The sequence below is a fragment of the Lissotriton vulgaris genome, chromosome 10 (genome assembly GCF_964263255.1).
Source record: "Lissotriton vulgaris chromosome 10, aLisVul1.2, whole genome shotgun sequence".
In the NCBI taxonomy this organism is placed as follows: Eukaryota; Metazoa; Chordata; class Amphibia; order Caudata; family Salamandridae; genus Lissotriton; species Lissotriton vulgaris.
In genome coordinates this window covers 272,937,987-272,953,379 of record NC_141698.1, presented here as the reverse complement: position 1 = coordinate 272,953,379, position 15,393 = coordinate 272,937,987, and the positions used below count along the sequence as shown (strand labels likewise).

Below are 15,393 nucleotides of genomic sequence, written 5' to 3'. Positions count from 1 at the left end.
TGCTGCATCAGAGGGACCAGCGTATTTGACGAGGCAGGTGGATGCCACCAGAAGGGATACTGCTAACGCTGCTGATGTCCTTTTACATATAGGCAGAATAGTGAAGATATTTAAACTATTTAGTAGATACTATGGTTTCAACATCAACTGGACAAAATCACTAATCTATCCATTACCAGTAAGGAGTCCATGGCTCCATTTCATTGCCCTTTCAGATAGGAGAGGCTAGGGTTTTGATTCCTGGGCATGTATGTAACACCAGCTGGGAATGAATGCTATAAGTGACATCAGTTAGTTGCATTGACAAAAATGCAGACAGGCGTTCAACATTGGTGGGATCTGCCCCTTTCACTCGTTAGGTGCACAGTGTCCCATCTACAAATTGATACTAGCCAATTTACTTTAGTTCCTGCTGAAAAAGCAATACTGAACAAGCATTGTGCATGCTGTTTAACAGAGGATCTCCAGCGGTTGCATTGACCAAGTAGACCAGTTATATGATGGGGTTGTTGCACTACCTACGGAAAAGGTAATGAGGATCAAAGCTGAGAGTAGTGAATGAATGGGCATGTCAGGCCACAGGAGGAACCTTCCTTCAGGGTAGGGAGGCATGTAACAGGTGGTGGGCTAAAAGACTAGACACAATGGGAAGGTGGCACTACAACTTCCTGAACACACCAAAACAACTGTAAGAATTTACAATATCAACAATATGAGGCTACAAAGCAATTACAATACTGATGCCAATAAAACCGCTCTATCGGATCCAATGGAGTCCAGCTGAGGAGATTTTGGAGGCTGGCCACAGAACTCTGTGCCAACGAGTGTGGACAGGTGGGCAAATGTTTCAATTTATTATGGCCATGCCCTAAGATCAGGTATACTGGGATGGTGTTGGTGACTAACTGAAGAGGGTTTCCAGAACGACTCTGAATATTGAAGCAAACAAGCATTTGCAATGCAATAGGTCTCACACTGCTGATAGTTTGAGGTATTGGCTTTGCAAATAATAATACAACACCATTAGCTCTTACTTTAATTAATGTGAGACCTAGTGCATTACAAATGCTTGTGTACTGAGCCAGGAACCAGCATTGTATGTCTCAGTGCAGAACCGCAAGCTGCTCCTAGAGGTCCCTAGAGAGCAAAGCACCAACATTGTATGTCTCAGTGCAGAACCGCAAGCTGCTCCTAGAGGTCCCTAGAGAGCAAAGCACCAACATTGTATGTCTCGTGCAGTACCGCAAGCTGCTCCTAGAGGTCCCTAGTGAGCAAGGTACCAGCACTCCATGTCTAGGTACATTACCGCAAGCTGCTCCTGAGGTCCCTAGTGAGCAAGGCACCAGCACTGCATGTCCCGGGGCAGTACCGCAAGCTGCTCCTAGAGGTCCGTAGTGAGCAAGGCACCAGCACTGCATGTCTAGGTGCAGTATGGCATACTGCTCCTAGAGGTCCATTGTGGGCAAAGCACCAGCAATGCGGACCTCTTTTGGTCAAATATGGACCTGCACCCTGCAGAAGATATGGTAAATCCACTCTACCCATAATGCATTACATGCAACAGTACTACGAGTAAATTCAAATAGCTATGTCCATATATACAATTAGTAGCTTTGAAATGTGACAATTGAATTATTATATTAATTTCAGATTAGGTTGTACTCTGTGTGGAGCTAATGAAGGGAAACTTATAGATGATCTCATATAAATATGAGATGTTCTAGTGAGCGAAGTAACCACTGCCAGTCTAGCTTAGAACCAAGTGTGTGTCTTGCCTAAAGCCTTTTAAGAAAATAGCGCCTTGAGGCTGCAATTAAAATCTAGCGAGTAACAACACATGTAGCAAGGGGTGTCCTCATGGGAGGTTACAAGAAGAGACAAGGTGGTTCTAAGTAGGGCCTACTAAGCCTATTGACTAATGAAAAGACACCATTTACAAAGGGCAAGGACAGGAGCCAATTAAAAAGATGGGTGGAAAGTGGGAGGAGCTTTATGCCCATATCCTGAATACTGCAAAAACAAATACAGCATGTCTCGAAGAGACAGCGCACGCGGCTGCCTAGACGAGACCTAAACATAAGCTTTTGGGAAGATGGGCTGATGAAACTCTTTTTGAATATATGAAACTAATCCAAGCTATTGGGTTTATAGTGGCATGTAGGGACTTTGTCAGATTCTGGGAGAAAGCAGACCTGCCAATGTTGAACAAGTGTTGATCAAAGATAGATTGGTGCATGAGGGTGGAGAAGGAGGTATATGAGGGACTGCTCATAAAAATAAATGGAAAGAGTGCACGGGAAAGATTGTGGCCAATGTACAACTGTTAATAACAAAAGGGATGTCTTCCCACAAGAAAGTTGCTTTATCACTTGTTTTGATGGACATTTTGAGGAGGAAAGGATGGGGTCAGCCTGATGTGCACCCTTGGGCTGCTTTCAGTTTATGACCACAGTTTTAAATGTCTATCCGCCTGGCAGTATATATAAAAATAAAATAAGAAACATTAAAAAAAACTTTGCAATAGAACATTCTATGTTTAGGGCAATGTGTGAGAAACTAAGGCACAAACAGCATGCAGAGTAGAAATCCAGGTTACAGAGGGAAGGTTATAGATAAATATTAAATAAAGTGGGAATGGGATACAAAATTGTCTCTGGAGAACATTATACAACAGTAAATATTACTGAGCTCAGGCTCACTAATATGGAAGACTAGCTTTACACATCACTAGTCTTAGAACAATACACATATGCTTCTGCATTTAGCCCTTCTTTTGTGCTCAGTGTTTCCTCACCTGTGGAGTGTAGCATAGCAGAAGTTTATTTGTCAGTTCTGAAAGCTCACTCTCAGGTTTAATTTGCGAGTTTGGTCCTGTAAGAGGAAAGAAGGGTGTTGTTAGCTCTAATGATGAAATGTGGGTTCTGCGCGTGAGTTGGTAACTGATCACAGCTCCCTCTCATTGCTTCACACTATGCATTCTAAGTGCATACCACCAGAACTTGACCACACCAACTATTAACGCAGGTATAAAGCTAAAAGTTGTGAATAGAGGTATAAACAATTCATTTGCACAGGCAGGGAGCACAAGGAAAAGTTATCAAATTGTTTTTCTTTAATCATATTTGAGGCATTTTCAAATTAAAACTACATTTTACAACAAATTCATCCACAAAAATGGAAAGAGTAGGATAATATAGACAAAGGTATATTTTAATACAAAGAGGAATAGTTACCATAGCATAGAACCACAATAGTTTTCTAGAGTGAATAACTGTTAAAGTATTTTTCATAAATATTTTTTTCAAAAGAATAATAAACATTTATTAGTCTGAATTGTGATACCTTGTTTTGTTACCAGTTACAGAAGAAATTATGATTTAATGTCTTTATCCTTCTGCAAGGAGATTATTATTTTTGTTTAAAAGTAAAAAAAATATTTTAAAAAAAAGATTTCAGATGGTAGGTCAATTTTTCCTTCAGCTTCAAAAGCCTAACGGAGGCAATGTCAAATAATTTGACGCATCTCTAATTCTATCCATGCTGGACTTAATTCTGTAAAAGTGTGTATGACTGTTGCTTGCCTTTACCACAGATTCAACTCTCAGTACTTTGGAAGATTTGCAAATTATCATTCGTTCATGCCTATTTGTCTCTGTAATTAAAAAAACTGACATGGTAAAGTGGATGAACAAACATGGAAAGGAAATGTTTGCTCTCACCTGAACAATGAAGTGCTTTGACCTGGCCCGGTTGAAGTGCTTCGTGGAAGATATAGACTGACCCCAGCTGTCCCTGGAGAGACGTTGGGGTCCCCCACTCTGTGTCTTGGGTCCCTGCAGCAATGGTGGACACCAGGCCTTCTCTTGGGTTTGGCGAAGTCCCCAAGCCCCACCCATGGGTCGGCATAGCTGTAGCTGGAAAGGACTGCGATCGACTCAGTGGAGAATGCGAAGAGAAAACAAGGTCCGGGGAATGGGAGTGAGATGTAATGACAGTCGTGGTGGTGCGGTGGCCTGCAGAACCAATGCAGCAGGAAGTAAAGGACTAGGAGAAAAAAAAAATGTTGCTGATGATTAAAAACACATCCACTGTGTGGGCAGGCGTGAGCAGGAACCGGTAGCCATCCAACAACTGATTTTTGACAAAGTTTAACAAAAACAATTACAGGATGGCCAATCGTGCATCCGCATTCATGCACACTCATGGCAGACATCTTTTACTTTTTTTCTAGATGTTAATAAACATCTTTATAGGGCAAGTATTGACAGAGAAAGCAGCTCAGCAGCTACAGCTAGTCCCATTGGCTTTGCCAAAACTTATTTAGACTAGTTCTTTAGCTGCGCTTTTGCTCTTGCCTCCATCTCATATACAATGAGACGGGTCACCTTCAGCAGTGAACATATTATTCAGATTTCCAGTATGGTCATTTGTCTTTGTGGCTACTGATGCTTTAGCCTCAGGTAGTCTTTGTAATGGATGACTTACACTTAGGCACTTCTGTAACAAGGAGTAGGCTATAGTCTAGCAACACAGTGGAATGATTTTATGCGAGTTATCGTGATTAAAGCCCAAACATTTTGACAGAGGGCGCTTATTTTTGCCATTTGAAAAAATGACATTCTATATGTGCCTTACAAACGAATATGGTAGTACAAAAATGCATCTAAATAAGCAAACCTGCACTTACATGCTTTTTCTGCGGCTAACACCAAATCCACACAGTGAAACAACATTTTAGACGGTTGAATGAGTTTTCATTTTTGAAGCTTTTTTTTGTTTTTAAACAAATACTTCCCCTAACCTCTTTACATTTGATGTTTAATAATTTTAACAATATGTTTAAAAGGACGATGAACTGTGCCAGTCTATTGCTATTTTGTGCCATACTGCACAGCTATACAGCACTGCTAGAAATCATTGTCAAAATTTACAAGTCCCATGCTGTACAGAAGGAACAAATAGCAATGGCAGAGTCAAAAGTGAGACCTATTGGTGTCTGAGCAAAATCAGTTAAACTCTCCATGCATGAATAAGAAAAAATGACATATGGCAGAAAAATCTTATCACATAAAGAAAGCAATGGCGCCCATGTCTTAGAGAAAATACATTTAGAAACAGATAACATCCGTTGTCACAATAAAAGCTGGTACCATCTGTCACTATAAACAGCCATTTGAAAGAAGAAATGGGCTTCTTTAAAGTGCATGTGGCTTAGTAAAACATAGTTAAAAATGGCAAGAGGTTCAGCAACAAATGGTAAGCAATGGGCAGACTGCAGGCCCCTTGTTGTTTAAAATATATCTTGCAAGTGAGAATAAATGTGCTGTCGCAGACAAGACCTAAAAAAACTGTCCTCCAAAAGCATGAGTCCCCCAATTAAAATGCTTATGGAAAAATCAGACTGTCCTGGACTGGATGCGGCGGTCTGACTGGTAATCTACAACGGCTCCCTTGAAGGCCAGCTAACAGGCATACACAAGAGCAGACATTCCCAACCCAACACACACAGCATGAAAGCACTTCCAAGTCACACTATCACTACCTCATTGAGGGAGGGAAATCGCAGCTGCGCAGTCTTGCTCAGTTGCCCATCCATGTATACATTCACCAGGTTCTGTCCGAAGGGCCGCCGGCCAGCCACATGAACAATATCCACGCAGTGCTAAAAAACAAATCGACAACACAGAAGAGCAAATCATCAATCAATTAAAAAAAACGAACCATATATAATGTCATGTAATCTGGTCCTCATGTAAAGCACTCTAACGCCTTTGGACCAAGTTTGTGCAGTATAAAAATGCAAAAAATAGAATAAAAAATAGAATAAATAAAACCATGTGATATGACATGACCAGCTGTTGATGCGTAGTAGCACTCTGCATAGCACTTACCCCAAGTCACGCAGATATTTCATATCTTCATATCTTCATATTTTGTTTGTTCCTTGGTCAGTCATGACCACCTAGACTACCTAGTCTGCACGTCATCACCCATTGTAGTGCCTGGAGTCCCTTACACAATCTTGCAGTTTTTGAAACTGTTATATTCTCTAATGGGGGATGTGGAATGTTAAGGTGGTAATGTGGTGTTTATTGTTCCATGCCAAGCGTGGAGAGTCCGTTCTAGGAAATAGGTGCTGGTTGGAGATAGGAGATCATGTTGAGATGCTGTTTCCACCAATAAACTTACTACAAAGCATCCGATATCGAGTGATGCTTACAAGATTGGTGACGAGGACCAGTGCAACTCTAGGAACAGCCCTGTGGTCACAGAAGGGGCCAATAACGTGAGCACACCTCAGCATATGGTGTGCTTTTCCTGTGTTTCACGCTGGAACGAGGTAATATTGAACATTATATGAGTATCAATTATCCCAGCGCTATTGTAAAATCTTGAGAGGATTTTATTATTTTTAATAAAATATATTTGGGAAGGCATCACAAGCAACACCCATGCTTATGAAGGAGCATGTGCAGACATTGGCAGAGAGTGGTCCCCTGATTTTAGTTTGGCTACATCAATATGACCTTTACATAATCATAAATCTGAGACCACTCAACAAGGTAATGGTAGTATATGATGTTTCCGTAGAAGAAATTGTAGCAGGAGCTAAACATGTCTTTGCTGGTCGCTTGAGAGCGCTCAGGGGTTATGTCTACAAAAAGGTTGCTAAACCCAATGCCATGACTGTCCAACATAAGCAGGGGAGGGTTCAGATTCTTGCAAGAATGAGGTAAAAACTATGCTTGAAGATATGGTGAAAGGGGAAATTATTGAGCCCATAGAGGCTTCCTCTTGGATATCTCCAGTAGTACTTAGGGGGAAAGCTGGTGGGGGTCTTAGATTTTGTGTGGATCTCCACCGTACCAATCACAATATAGTGGTTGACAATTACCCTCTACCTAATATAAAAGAGTTGGTTTTAATGTTCAAAGGAGGAAAATTTGTGGTAAACTTGACCTAAAAAATGTGTCCCACCAGATTAGGTTTCACTAAGACTCCAAACCGCTTACAACCCTTATAACTATGGAAGGAACCTTCCAGTTCACCAGGGTACCATTTGGGCTGTCATCCACTGCAAGCGTGTTTCAAAGTATGATGGTGGGAGAATTCAGAGGGCTGGGAAATGTAATTTTCTTTCAAGATGACATCCTGGTGTTTGGTGAAATAGTTTCTCCTAAACAGGTGTTGGACAGGCTTATTGATTCTGGGTTAACTCTCAAGAAAGAAAAATTGTAATTCCTAGTGGAGGAAGTTGAGTACATTGGGTGCACTCTTTTCAAGCAAGATGAGAAAACTAAATAAGACTTGTTGAAAGCTATAGGAGAAGTACCTATTCCCCACAAGAAAGATCAGCTGAGGTCCTTTAGACTGATAGAATATTATGCAAAATGTATTAAAGTGTTGCTGAATTTTCTTTTTTACAGATCCTCATGAGGAAAGGGTGAATTTCTGTCTGGGAAAATGATCAGAGACAAGTCTGCATACATAAAAATTGATTTGTGTGAAGCTGGTGTATTGGCTCAGTTTGATGTGCGGCTGAAGACTATAATTACGTTTGATGCCAGTGCCATATGTATTGGGGCAGTGCTGTCACAAGTTAATACTTTTGGTGAAAGAGCAGTAGCCTTCACATCTAGATCTTTGACTAACACTTAGAGAAAGTATTCAGTTTATAAACTTTATTTCGATTTAAAAGATCACAAAAGTCAGTAATTGAGAGGGTGGCATTGATAGCGGCTTAAGGGATGGAATATTTCAGAACTTATGTTTGGGGTCTCCAGGTGACTCTTTGCACTGACCATAAACCACTGGTGAATATACTCTTACCAGGAGGTGCAGGCAAAGGTTCGGCAACATTAGCCAGGTTAGCAGCTCGTCTTCAGGAGTATCGCTACCTTGTAGAGTATATTCCGGATGGCGCAATAGACAAGCTGACTGTTGGCAGGAAGTTGATAAAACCAATGTGGTAACTAATGGAAAAGAGGAAGCTGTGGCTAGCAATGGGATGTAATTGTAATGAATATGCCATTTATGTGGATAAATAGCTTGATAATGACCGTCGCCCATCACCATCTCAGTCATTTTCAGCATATTTTAGCATAATATAGTGATGTGTAGGCCTGTCTAGTAAGAATAAGTTGCAAAGTAGGGTTTGATTATGTCCCTTTCTGTTTCTGACTTTATCTTGCTTAACAGCAGTGCTTGCTATTGGTTTTGGCATGATCTTATGCCATCTTGCATACTAATTTTGCTCTTTTGCGTGAATAGAGGTCTATACTTGAGTGACTCCATTTTCTAAGCTATCACCATTTTTTGAGCCTCTCTAGGTGAGAAGGCATGTTTTACTTTTCACTTGTTTTTCGTACTTCATAGTCTGGTAGAGACTGGTTCTTGTCAGAGGTATGTGCTCGCTCTGCTTCTAAGTCATAACAGACGCCTGGCCAGCTGAAGCTGTGGCCTTGGTGCAGGGTGGTGCCGACTCTGATGAGAAAAGGGGGCGAGGCTCACAGGAGCTTCGTCTTACGTTTCCACTTGTACTAAAGGAGGTGTCTGGGCTCCGTTTGGTGGAAGTTCAGCACAGGGCAGACGTGCAGCTGTGGCAGTAGGGCGTATAGTGTTGCAATTGTCTCCTGGTTCGTCCGGGGAACTGGGCTCCCCTCTGGCAAAGTGGAAACAGGATGAACAGACAGTGGTGAGGTGTTCCACTAATTCTAATTTTCCTACTGTTCTTGCTTAACTATCTTCTTCTGTTTTCAGGTACCATACTTATATACATATTTCTACATATTTTTCCTGATTGTGTTTAGCAATTGCCTAATTGTTTGTTGGTTGTTGGCTATAAATAGTACAGATTGGCCTACCGTGTATCATTTACTAATAAATATATCTATATCCCAGATATACCAATTTGCTTGTTTTCCTTGTAGCAGGAGGTGTGGACTCTTCATGGCCAAGTGCTTATGTTTAGAAGGATGAAAACATTCCCTTCTAGTAGGTAATTGTGTTATAGGAAGTTGTTCTACTCCTGGCAAGTGACTAATAAATATATCCATATATTCGCGTATTTCCTTGTAGCGGGAGATGTGGACTCTTCTTGGCCAAATGCTTATGTTTAGAAGGATGGATAACTTCCCTTCTAGCAGGTAATTGTGTAATGGGAAGTTGTTCTACTCCTAACAAGGGAAGTGCAAATTCTAATTATTCCACCCCCAGCCTTGTGACGAGAGGTATTGTGTTTGTTGTATGTGGTTCTTCCTAGGCGAGTATTCTGTGGCGGAGAGGATCGGCTAATTGCCTCACGGGCAGCGCCTATCGCTAGGAAGATTGTTATTGTATGAGCCCTCTCAGCAAGAGCTAAAGTATAAATAGTGTTATTGTCCCTATGTGAGGGTGGGTGTGCAGCGGGCCGGTAAAGCAAGCGAGGAGGCCGTATATAGTGTGCTATAGTAGGGGTTTATTGCAGAGTCACAAAGGTAGAACACAAGGAAAAATAAGGAGGACGTCCGGGTACTGGATCCACTCCGGGTCTGCGTTGCTGTTTGCTGTCTTCGGCGGTTCCAACGGAGGCTCCGGCGACGTGGAGGATCCACGGAGGGCAGGGAGCAAAAGAGAAACAAAAGGGACCGTTAGTCCTATCCTAGTCGTAGGATCTCTGCTACCCTCACCGTCACCCGGGTGTGTGGGGGAGGAACGGAAAACCGAGACAGTGCGGAAAGGAAGGGATCGGGAGGAAGGAATACGGGGCGGGAAGAAGAAAGGGTGTTCGGTCGGGACGTGAAGAGGGTGGCGGGGCACACAGTGCAGTGCTGTACAAATATGATACAGTGCAGGGGACGTGATTCTAAAGAGAAGGGGAATTTATACAAGGACTATACAGGGGACTCCTAGTGAGTAGAATTAGTGAGGTTAAAGGCACTCACGCGGTCCGCCGTAACTCTCCCGTTGAGTTACGGCCGCTCTACAGCCACCTCCTGTGGACTCCACCACTCTTCGGTCCACACGTCTGCTTCAGCCGTCTGCTCTCCGTCTCCTGCCTCTTCTCCTTCGCGTCCACCAGTCCGAGGTTCCTGCCACAAATCTCCGACAACTTGCACTTCCGGGTTCTCACTTTTATCCGGTGCTGTCGCTGCCATAGGGGCGGAGCTTCCGGAGTCCGCGATATTTGAGGCTGTCTGACCCGATGTTCTGGTTGGTCCCTGTGGGGAAAAGAAGGGTGTGACTCTCTGGCGTCTTGCTGGCGTCTCTGGTCGAGTCCTTATGGTGACGTTATGAGGCCGGGGATACAGTCCCGGGGGAGGCGACGGAGGTAAGTTCGAGGAAGGGCGGTGTTCAGTTCGGGGTTGTCGGGATGCCGTCTCACATCCCCTTTCCCTAGCTGTCCTTCCTGTAGGGGCGGGAGACGTAGGGTATCTCGAAAGGAAATCCGCGTTGCCCTGTTCGGACCCCTTCCTATGTTGGGTAGTGAAGTGGAAGGGTTGTAGGGAGAGGAACCACCGGAGGACTCTGTCGTTTTGACCTTTGTTCCGGGCCATCCACTCCAGAGGGGCGTGATCCGTGTAGAGGACAAAGTCTCTGCCCTCCAGATAATAGCGGAGATGATCCACCGCCCACTTGATGGCCAGGGCTTCCTTCTCCACCACGGCGTAATGTTTTTCACGGGGGAACAACTTGCGGCTGACATACAGAATAGGCCTTTCATTACCTAGGGAATCCTTCTGGGATAGCACTGCCCCTAACCCATGATCGGAGGCATCCGTTTGTAGGATAAAAGGCCGGGAGTAGTCGGGGGGTACTAAGACAGGACTGGAGGTCAAGGCTTCCTTCAAGTCCGTAAAGGCTTGCCAGGCTTCGGGAGAGGGGTTCCGTAGCTTCTCCTCGGATCGGTTTGATTTTGTCAGCAGATCCGTCAGGGCTGCTGCTCTCTGGGAAAAGTTTGGCACAAACCGTCGATAATATCCGAGAAGACCTAGGAAGGCTCGGAGATCTTTTTTTGTGTGGGGGAAGGGAAGGGATCGGATAGCAGCTGTTTTGCTTTCTTGGGGTCGGATTAAGCCATCTCCCAGAAGGTACCCCAGGTATTTAACCGTTTTCGCCGCCAGGGTTGTTTTGGCGGGGTTAATGGCGAACCCAAAGGACCCTAGGGAGGAGACAACGTCAAAAAGATGTTTCAAGTGTTGGGGCCAGCTGTCACTGAAGATGATGATGTCATCCAAATAGGCGCCGGCGTACTGTGCGTGGGGTCTCAAGACGCGGTTCATAGCGCGCTGAAAGGTGGCGGGGGCACCATGTAGACCAAAGGGCATAACCAAAAATTGGTACAACCCCTCAGGGGTAGAAAAGGCGGTCTTCTTTTTATCCTGTTCCCTGAGGGGTATTTGCCAATACCCTTTGCATAGATCCAGGGTCGATATGTACTTTGCTTTGCCTATCCTTTCAATCATTTCATCGACCCGGGGTAAGGGGTAGCTGTCAAAGGTAGAGACCTTGTTGACCTCCCTAAAGTCAATGCAAAAACGGACCGATCCATCTGGTTTTGGCACGAGGACGATTGGAGAATTCCAGTCACTCACTGAGGGTTCTATGATTCCCATCTTCTGCATGTCCGCTATCTCCTGTCGTATGACCTCTCGGCGTGCCTCGGGAAGTCTATAGGGCCTTAAGCGGACTACTTTTCCTGGCATCGTTTCTATTGCATGCTCGGTGATGTTGGTTCGACCAGGAGAGGAGGAGAAGACCGCTTTCAGGGGTGCCAGAAAATCCCGTAGTTCCTGGGTTTGTACTGGAGTTAGTTCCGGATCTACACAGGAGCCAAAAGAGAGAAGTCGGTGATCGGGGTTTCCGTGTAGAACTGGACGGGGTCCTTCCCATTTTTTTAGCAAGTTTACGTGGTATATCTGGGAGGTTCCACGGGTAGGGTCTATCTCTACCTCATAGGTAACCGGGGTCACCTGTCGGAGTATAGTGTAAGGCCCTTGCCACTGTCCGAGAAGTTTTTGGTCTGATGAGGGCATCATGAGGAGTACCAAGTCATCGACAGCGAAGACGCGTGACCTGGTACCCTTATCATACTGCTTCTTTTGGCTATCTTGAGCGTTCTCGAGATTCTGTCTCACTATGTCCCGGATCATAGAGAGGTGGGTTTTCAGGTTCTCAAGGTATTCCGGGAGCGGACGGGTACGATCCGGTTCGGCCTCCCAGGCCTCCTGTGCCATGTCTAGCAGGGTACGCGGGGGACGCCCGTACAGTAACTCATACGGTGAGTAGCCGGTGCTGCTCTGGGGTTTGCAGCGGATGGCGAAGAGGGCCAAGGGTAGCATGTCCTCCCACCTTTTGGCTTCTAGGCCCAAGAGCTTCTTGAGGGTCTGTTTGAGGGTGGCGTTGTAGCGCTCCACCAATCCGTCCGTCTGCGGATGGTATGCAGAAGTACGGATTTGTTTTATCCCCAGTTCAGCGCACACTCGCTTCATCAAGGCAGAAACGAAAGGTGTGCCCTGATCGGTCAGGATTTCCCGGGGAAACCCTACCCGGGAAAACAGGGAGATCAGGGCTTTGGCTATCGTTTGGGTAGTGGGTTGTCTCAGGGGTATGGCTTCAGGAAAGCGGGTGGCGTAGTCCACTATGACCAGGGCATAGCGACACCCGCTACGGGAGGGCAAGAGTGGTCCTATGATGTCCATCCCTATTCGGCTAAAGGGGACGTCTATGAGAGGGAGGGGTTGCAATGGCACTCTGGGAGGTCTATGTCGGCTGTTTTTCTGGCATACAATGCATTCCCGACAATAGTTTTTGATCCTTTGGTACACCCCGGGCCAAAAAAATTTCTCCAAAACGGTTTGACTGGTCTTTTCGTCGCCAAAATGACCCCCCAGAAGGTGGCTGTGGGCAAGGAAGAGGACCTTGTCCTGGAAGGGACCTGGGATAAGCAACTGGGCGTTCTGTTGGGGGCCCCCTTTTCTGTACAGCAACCCGTTTTTCTTAAAGAAATAGGGACCTACTTGCAAGGGGTCTTCGTGATCGAGGGCCCTTCCCCACGCTTCCTGAAGAAGGGGATCCTCCTGCTGGGCCGCTCGGAATTCCCTGTCTGTCTGCCACGGGTGGTCATCAGTAAAGGCAGGGTACGCGCTGACGTATTCTTTCCTCTCTTTTCTCTTCTGGCTTTTGGTTTTGTGGGTTTTAGGAACCGTTGCGGGGTTGTTCTGGCCTGGATAAGGAGCGTCCTTCCACCACTGGGACAGGGAGTCTGAGGTGTCCTGGAGAAGCGTAGGCAGTCCCGGATAGTCACTCCCCAGGATGGCTTGTTCGGGGAGAGCGGGCACCAGACCAATGGTGAGGGAAGTCCCGGGGTCGTGCCGGTGCTGGACACGCACCTGGGTAGTGGGGTACTGTTTGGTGTCCCCATGGACACACTGAATGGCAACCATCCCCGTAGGACTGACTGGATGTGCCAGATCTTGAGGTCTCAGGACGCTCTGACGGCAGCCGCTATCGGCAAGGGCCATGACTCGTTGGCCATCGATAGAGACCGGATAGTGGAAGGCTGGTGGTGTGGTCCCCGGAGGGTTGCATAGATAGTTCCTGACCAGCCCGACCTCCATAGGTTCTTCCTTCTGCGGGCACATCCGGGCAATGTGACCGAAACCGCCACAGGCATAGCACTGGGGTCCTGGATTAGGGGGACGGAACACAACCGGGGAGGGAAACAGGGGGGTTGGTTCTGGTCTTCGTTGTAGAAGGGGCCGGAGAGGCCGTGATGGTCCGGCGTTCGGGGCTCGGTGCGGGTGTTCCTCCTTTCCCCGCTGGAGTTCCTGTGCCCGGCTGAAGGCCGAGGCTATCTCAATGGCGGTTTCTAGGGTAAGTCTGGAATGCTGTCTCACCCACCGCTGGGTGGCAGGATGTAAAGAGTTCAGGAACTGTTCCAAATAGATTTTCTCAAGTATCTCGTCTTTTGTAGAGTTTTCTGGCCGGAGCCATCGGTTTGCAAGATCCTTAATTCGGAATGAGAGGGCCCTGGGATTCTCTTGTGGCCTCTCTTTTGCCTGGCGTAGCTTTAATCTATACGTGTCATCGTCGATCCCAAGTCGTTCCAATATGCACCTTTTGATATCAGCATACGGGGTGGTGCCCTGTATGTTGGCCTGCTGGTATGCAGCTTGTAGATCGCCTGTGAGAAGGGGTCCCAGATATTGCCCCCAACGGTCCACGGGCCAATTGGCTGCTTGGGCAAGACGTTCAAAGTTAGTAAAGAAGTAGTCCGGGTCTTCCCCCGGGACGTACTTCTGCAGTACCACAGAAGGGAGGGAGGCTAGTGGTCTCTGCTGACCCAGGGCCGTTGTTAGCTTCTCCATGGTCTCTCCGTAGGCGGTCCCTTGACCCTTCAGGACATCGTGCAGTTGGCCCCTGTCGTCTTCAGCTGTTTTTAAGAACTGCTCCATCAGTTTGGCAAACTGTTCCTGAGATTCCGCCATCTTCTTAACAACGGCCTCCATGCTTCCGGCAGATCCCACTTCTGACACCAGATGTTCTGGTTGGTCCCTGTGGGGAAAAGAAGGGTGTGACTCTCTGGCGTCTTGCTGGCGTCTCTGGTCGAGTCCTTATGGTGACGTTATGAGGCCGGGGATACAGTCCCGGGGGAGGCGACGGAGGTAAGTTCGAGGAAGGGCGGTGTTCAGTTCGGGGTTGTCGGGATGCCGTCTCACACCCTACCTTGGGTAAGTATAGTATAGCGTCACCTTTTTGGGGTTCCCAAGGGGAATAGTCCAGTGTGACCTGACCATTGGCAAAAATTGGGTCATTTCAGTAATAGAATGTACCCAAGTGGCTATGTCCAAAGAAGAATGGTGCCTAGGAATAAATGATGATTGTGTCTTGAAAGAAGTGTTGGATTTAATTATGAAGAGAAGTAAAAGAAAGTGTGGTGTGTGGATTGGTTTGACAGTTTTTCATGGTGCAGAGGGGTGCCATCCAGATGGCAGTAGCCAATAGGAAAGATCTCAAATTGCCAGTAAGTCTTGTCTTAGGAAATTGGTCAACTAAGAACGGTGTAACTGGACAAATAGCCTTTGACATAATTAGAGTAAGAAAAACAGGGACAAAATTGTTCCCTGCTTGGATTAAGACTGTGTTGTGTGATGAAGAGCGAGGTGTAGTTTCTAGGGATGAATGGACTGGAGACATTGCAGTGGGTGATTTGGTGAAGGTAATGCCACGACGTGTGGAAGGTAGTCTGAAGAAGTTCCATGGACCATTCCGAGTAAAGGAGGTACACCAGTTCTTTGTTGTATTGGAGAATGGGGAAAGGTGGAGTCGGAGGAGTGTTGCCCTATATAATAAAGCAAGGGAGGCTAATGAGAGTGTTAGTGGTTGTGGCAGTTACATGTTGATGGATGATGA

At 46.0% G+C, this 15,393-nt stretch overlaps 1 protein-coding gene across 7 annotated transcripts in view; it reads right to left on the bottom strand.

Moving 5' to 3' along the window:
• NBEAL2 (neurobeachin like 2) overlaps positions 1-15,393 on the bottom strand; it is a 750,879-nt gene that overhangs the window by 249,489 nt on the left and 485,997 nt on the right. For all 7 annotated transcript variants that reach the window (XM_086940998.1, XM_086940997.1, XM_086941000.1 and 4 more), the window contains 3 exons: positions 5,543-5,662; positions 3,720-4,044; positions 2,795-2,871 (listed from right to left, as the gene is read on the bottom strand). In XM_086940998.1, coding sequence (XP_086797124.1) covers positions 2,795-2,871; positions 3,720-4,044; positions 5,543-5,662 — 522 coding nt within the window. The remainder of the gene's footprint in view (positions 1-2,794; positions 2,872-3,719; positions 4,045-5,542; positions 5,663-15,393) is intronic.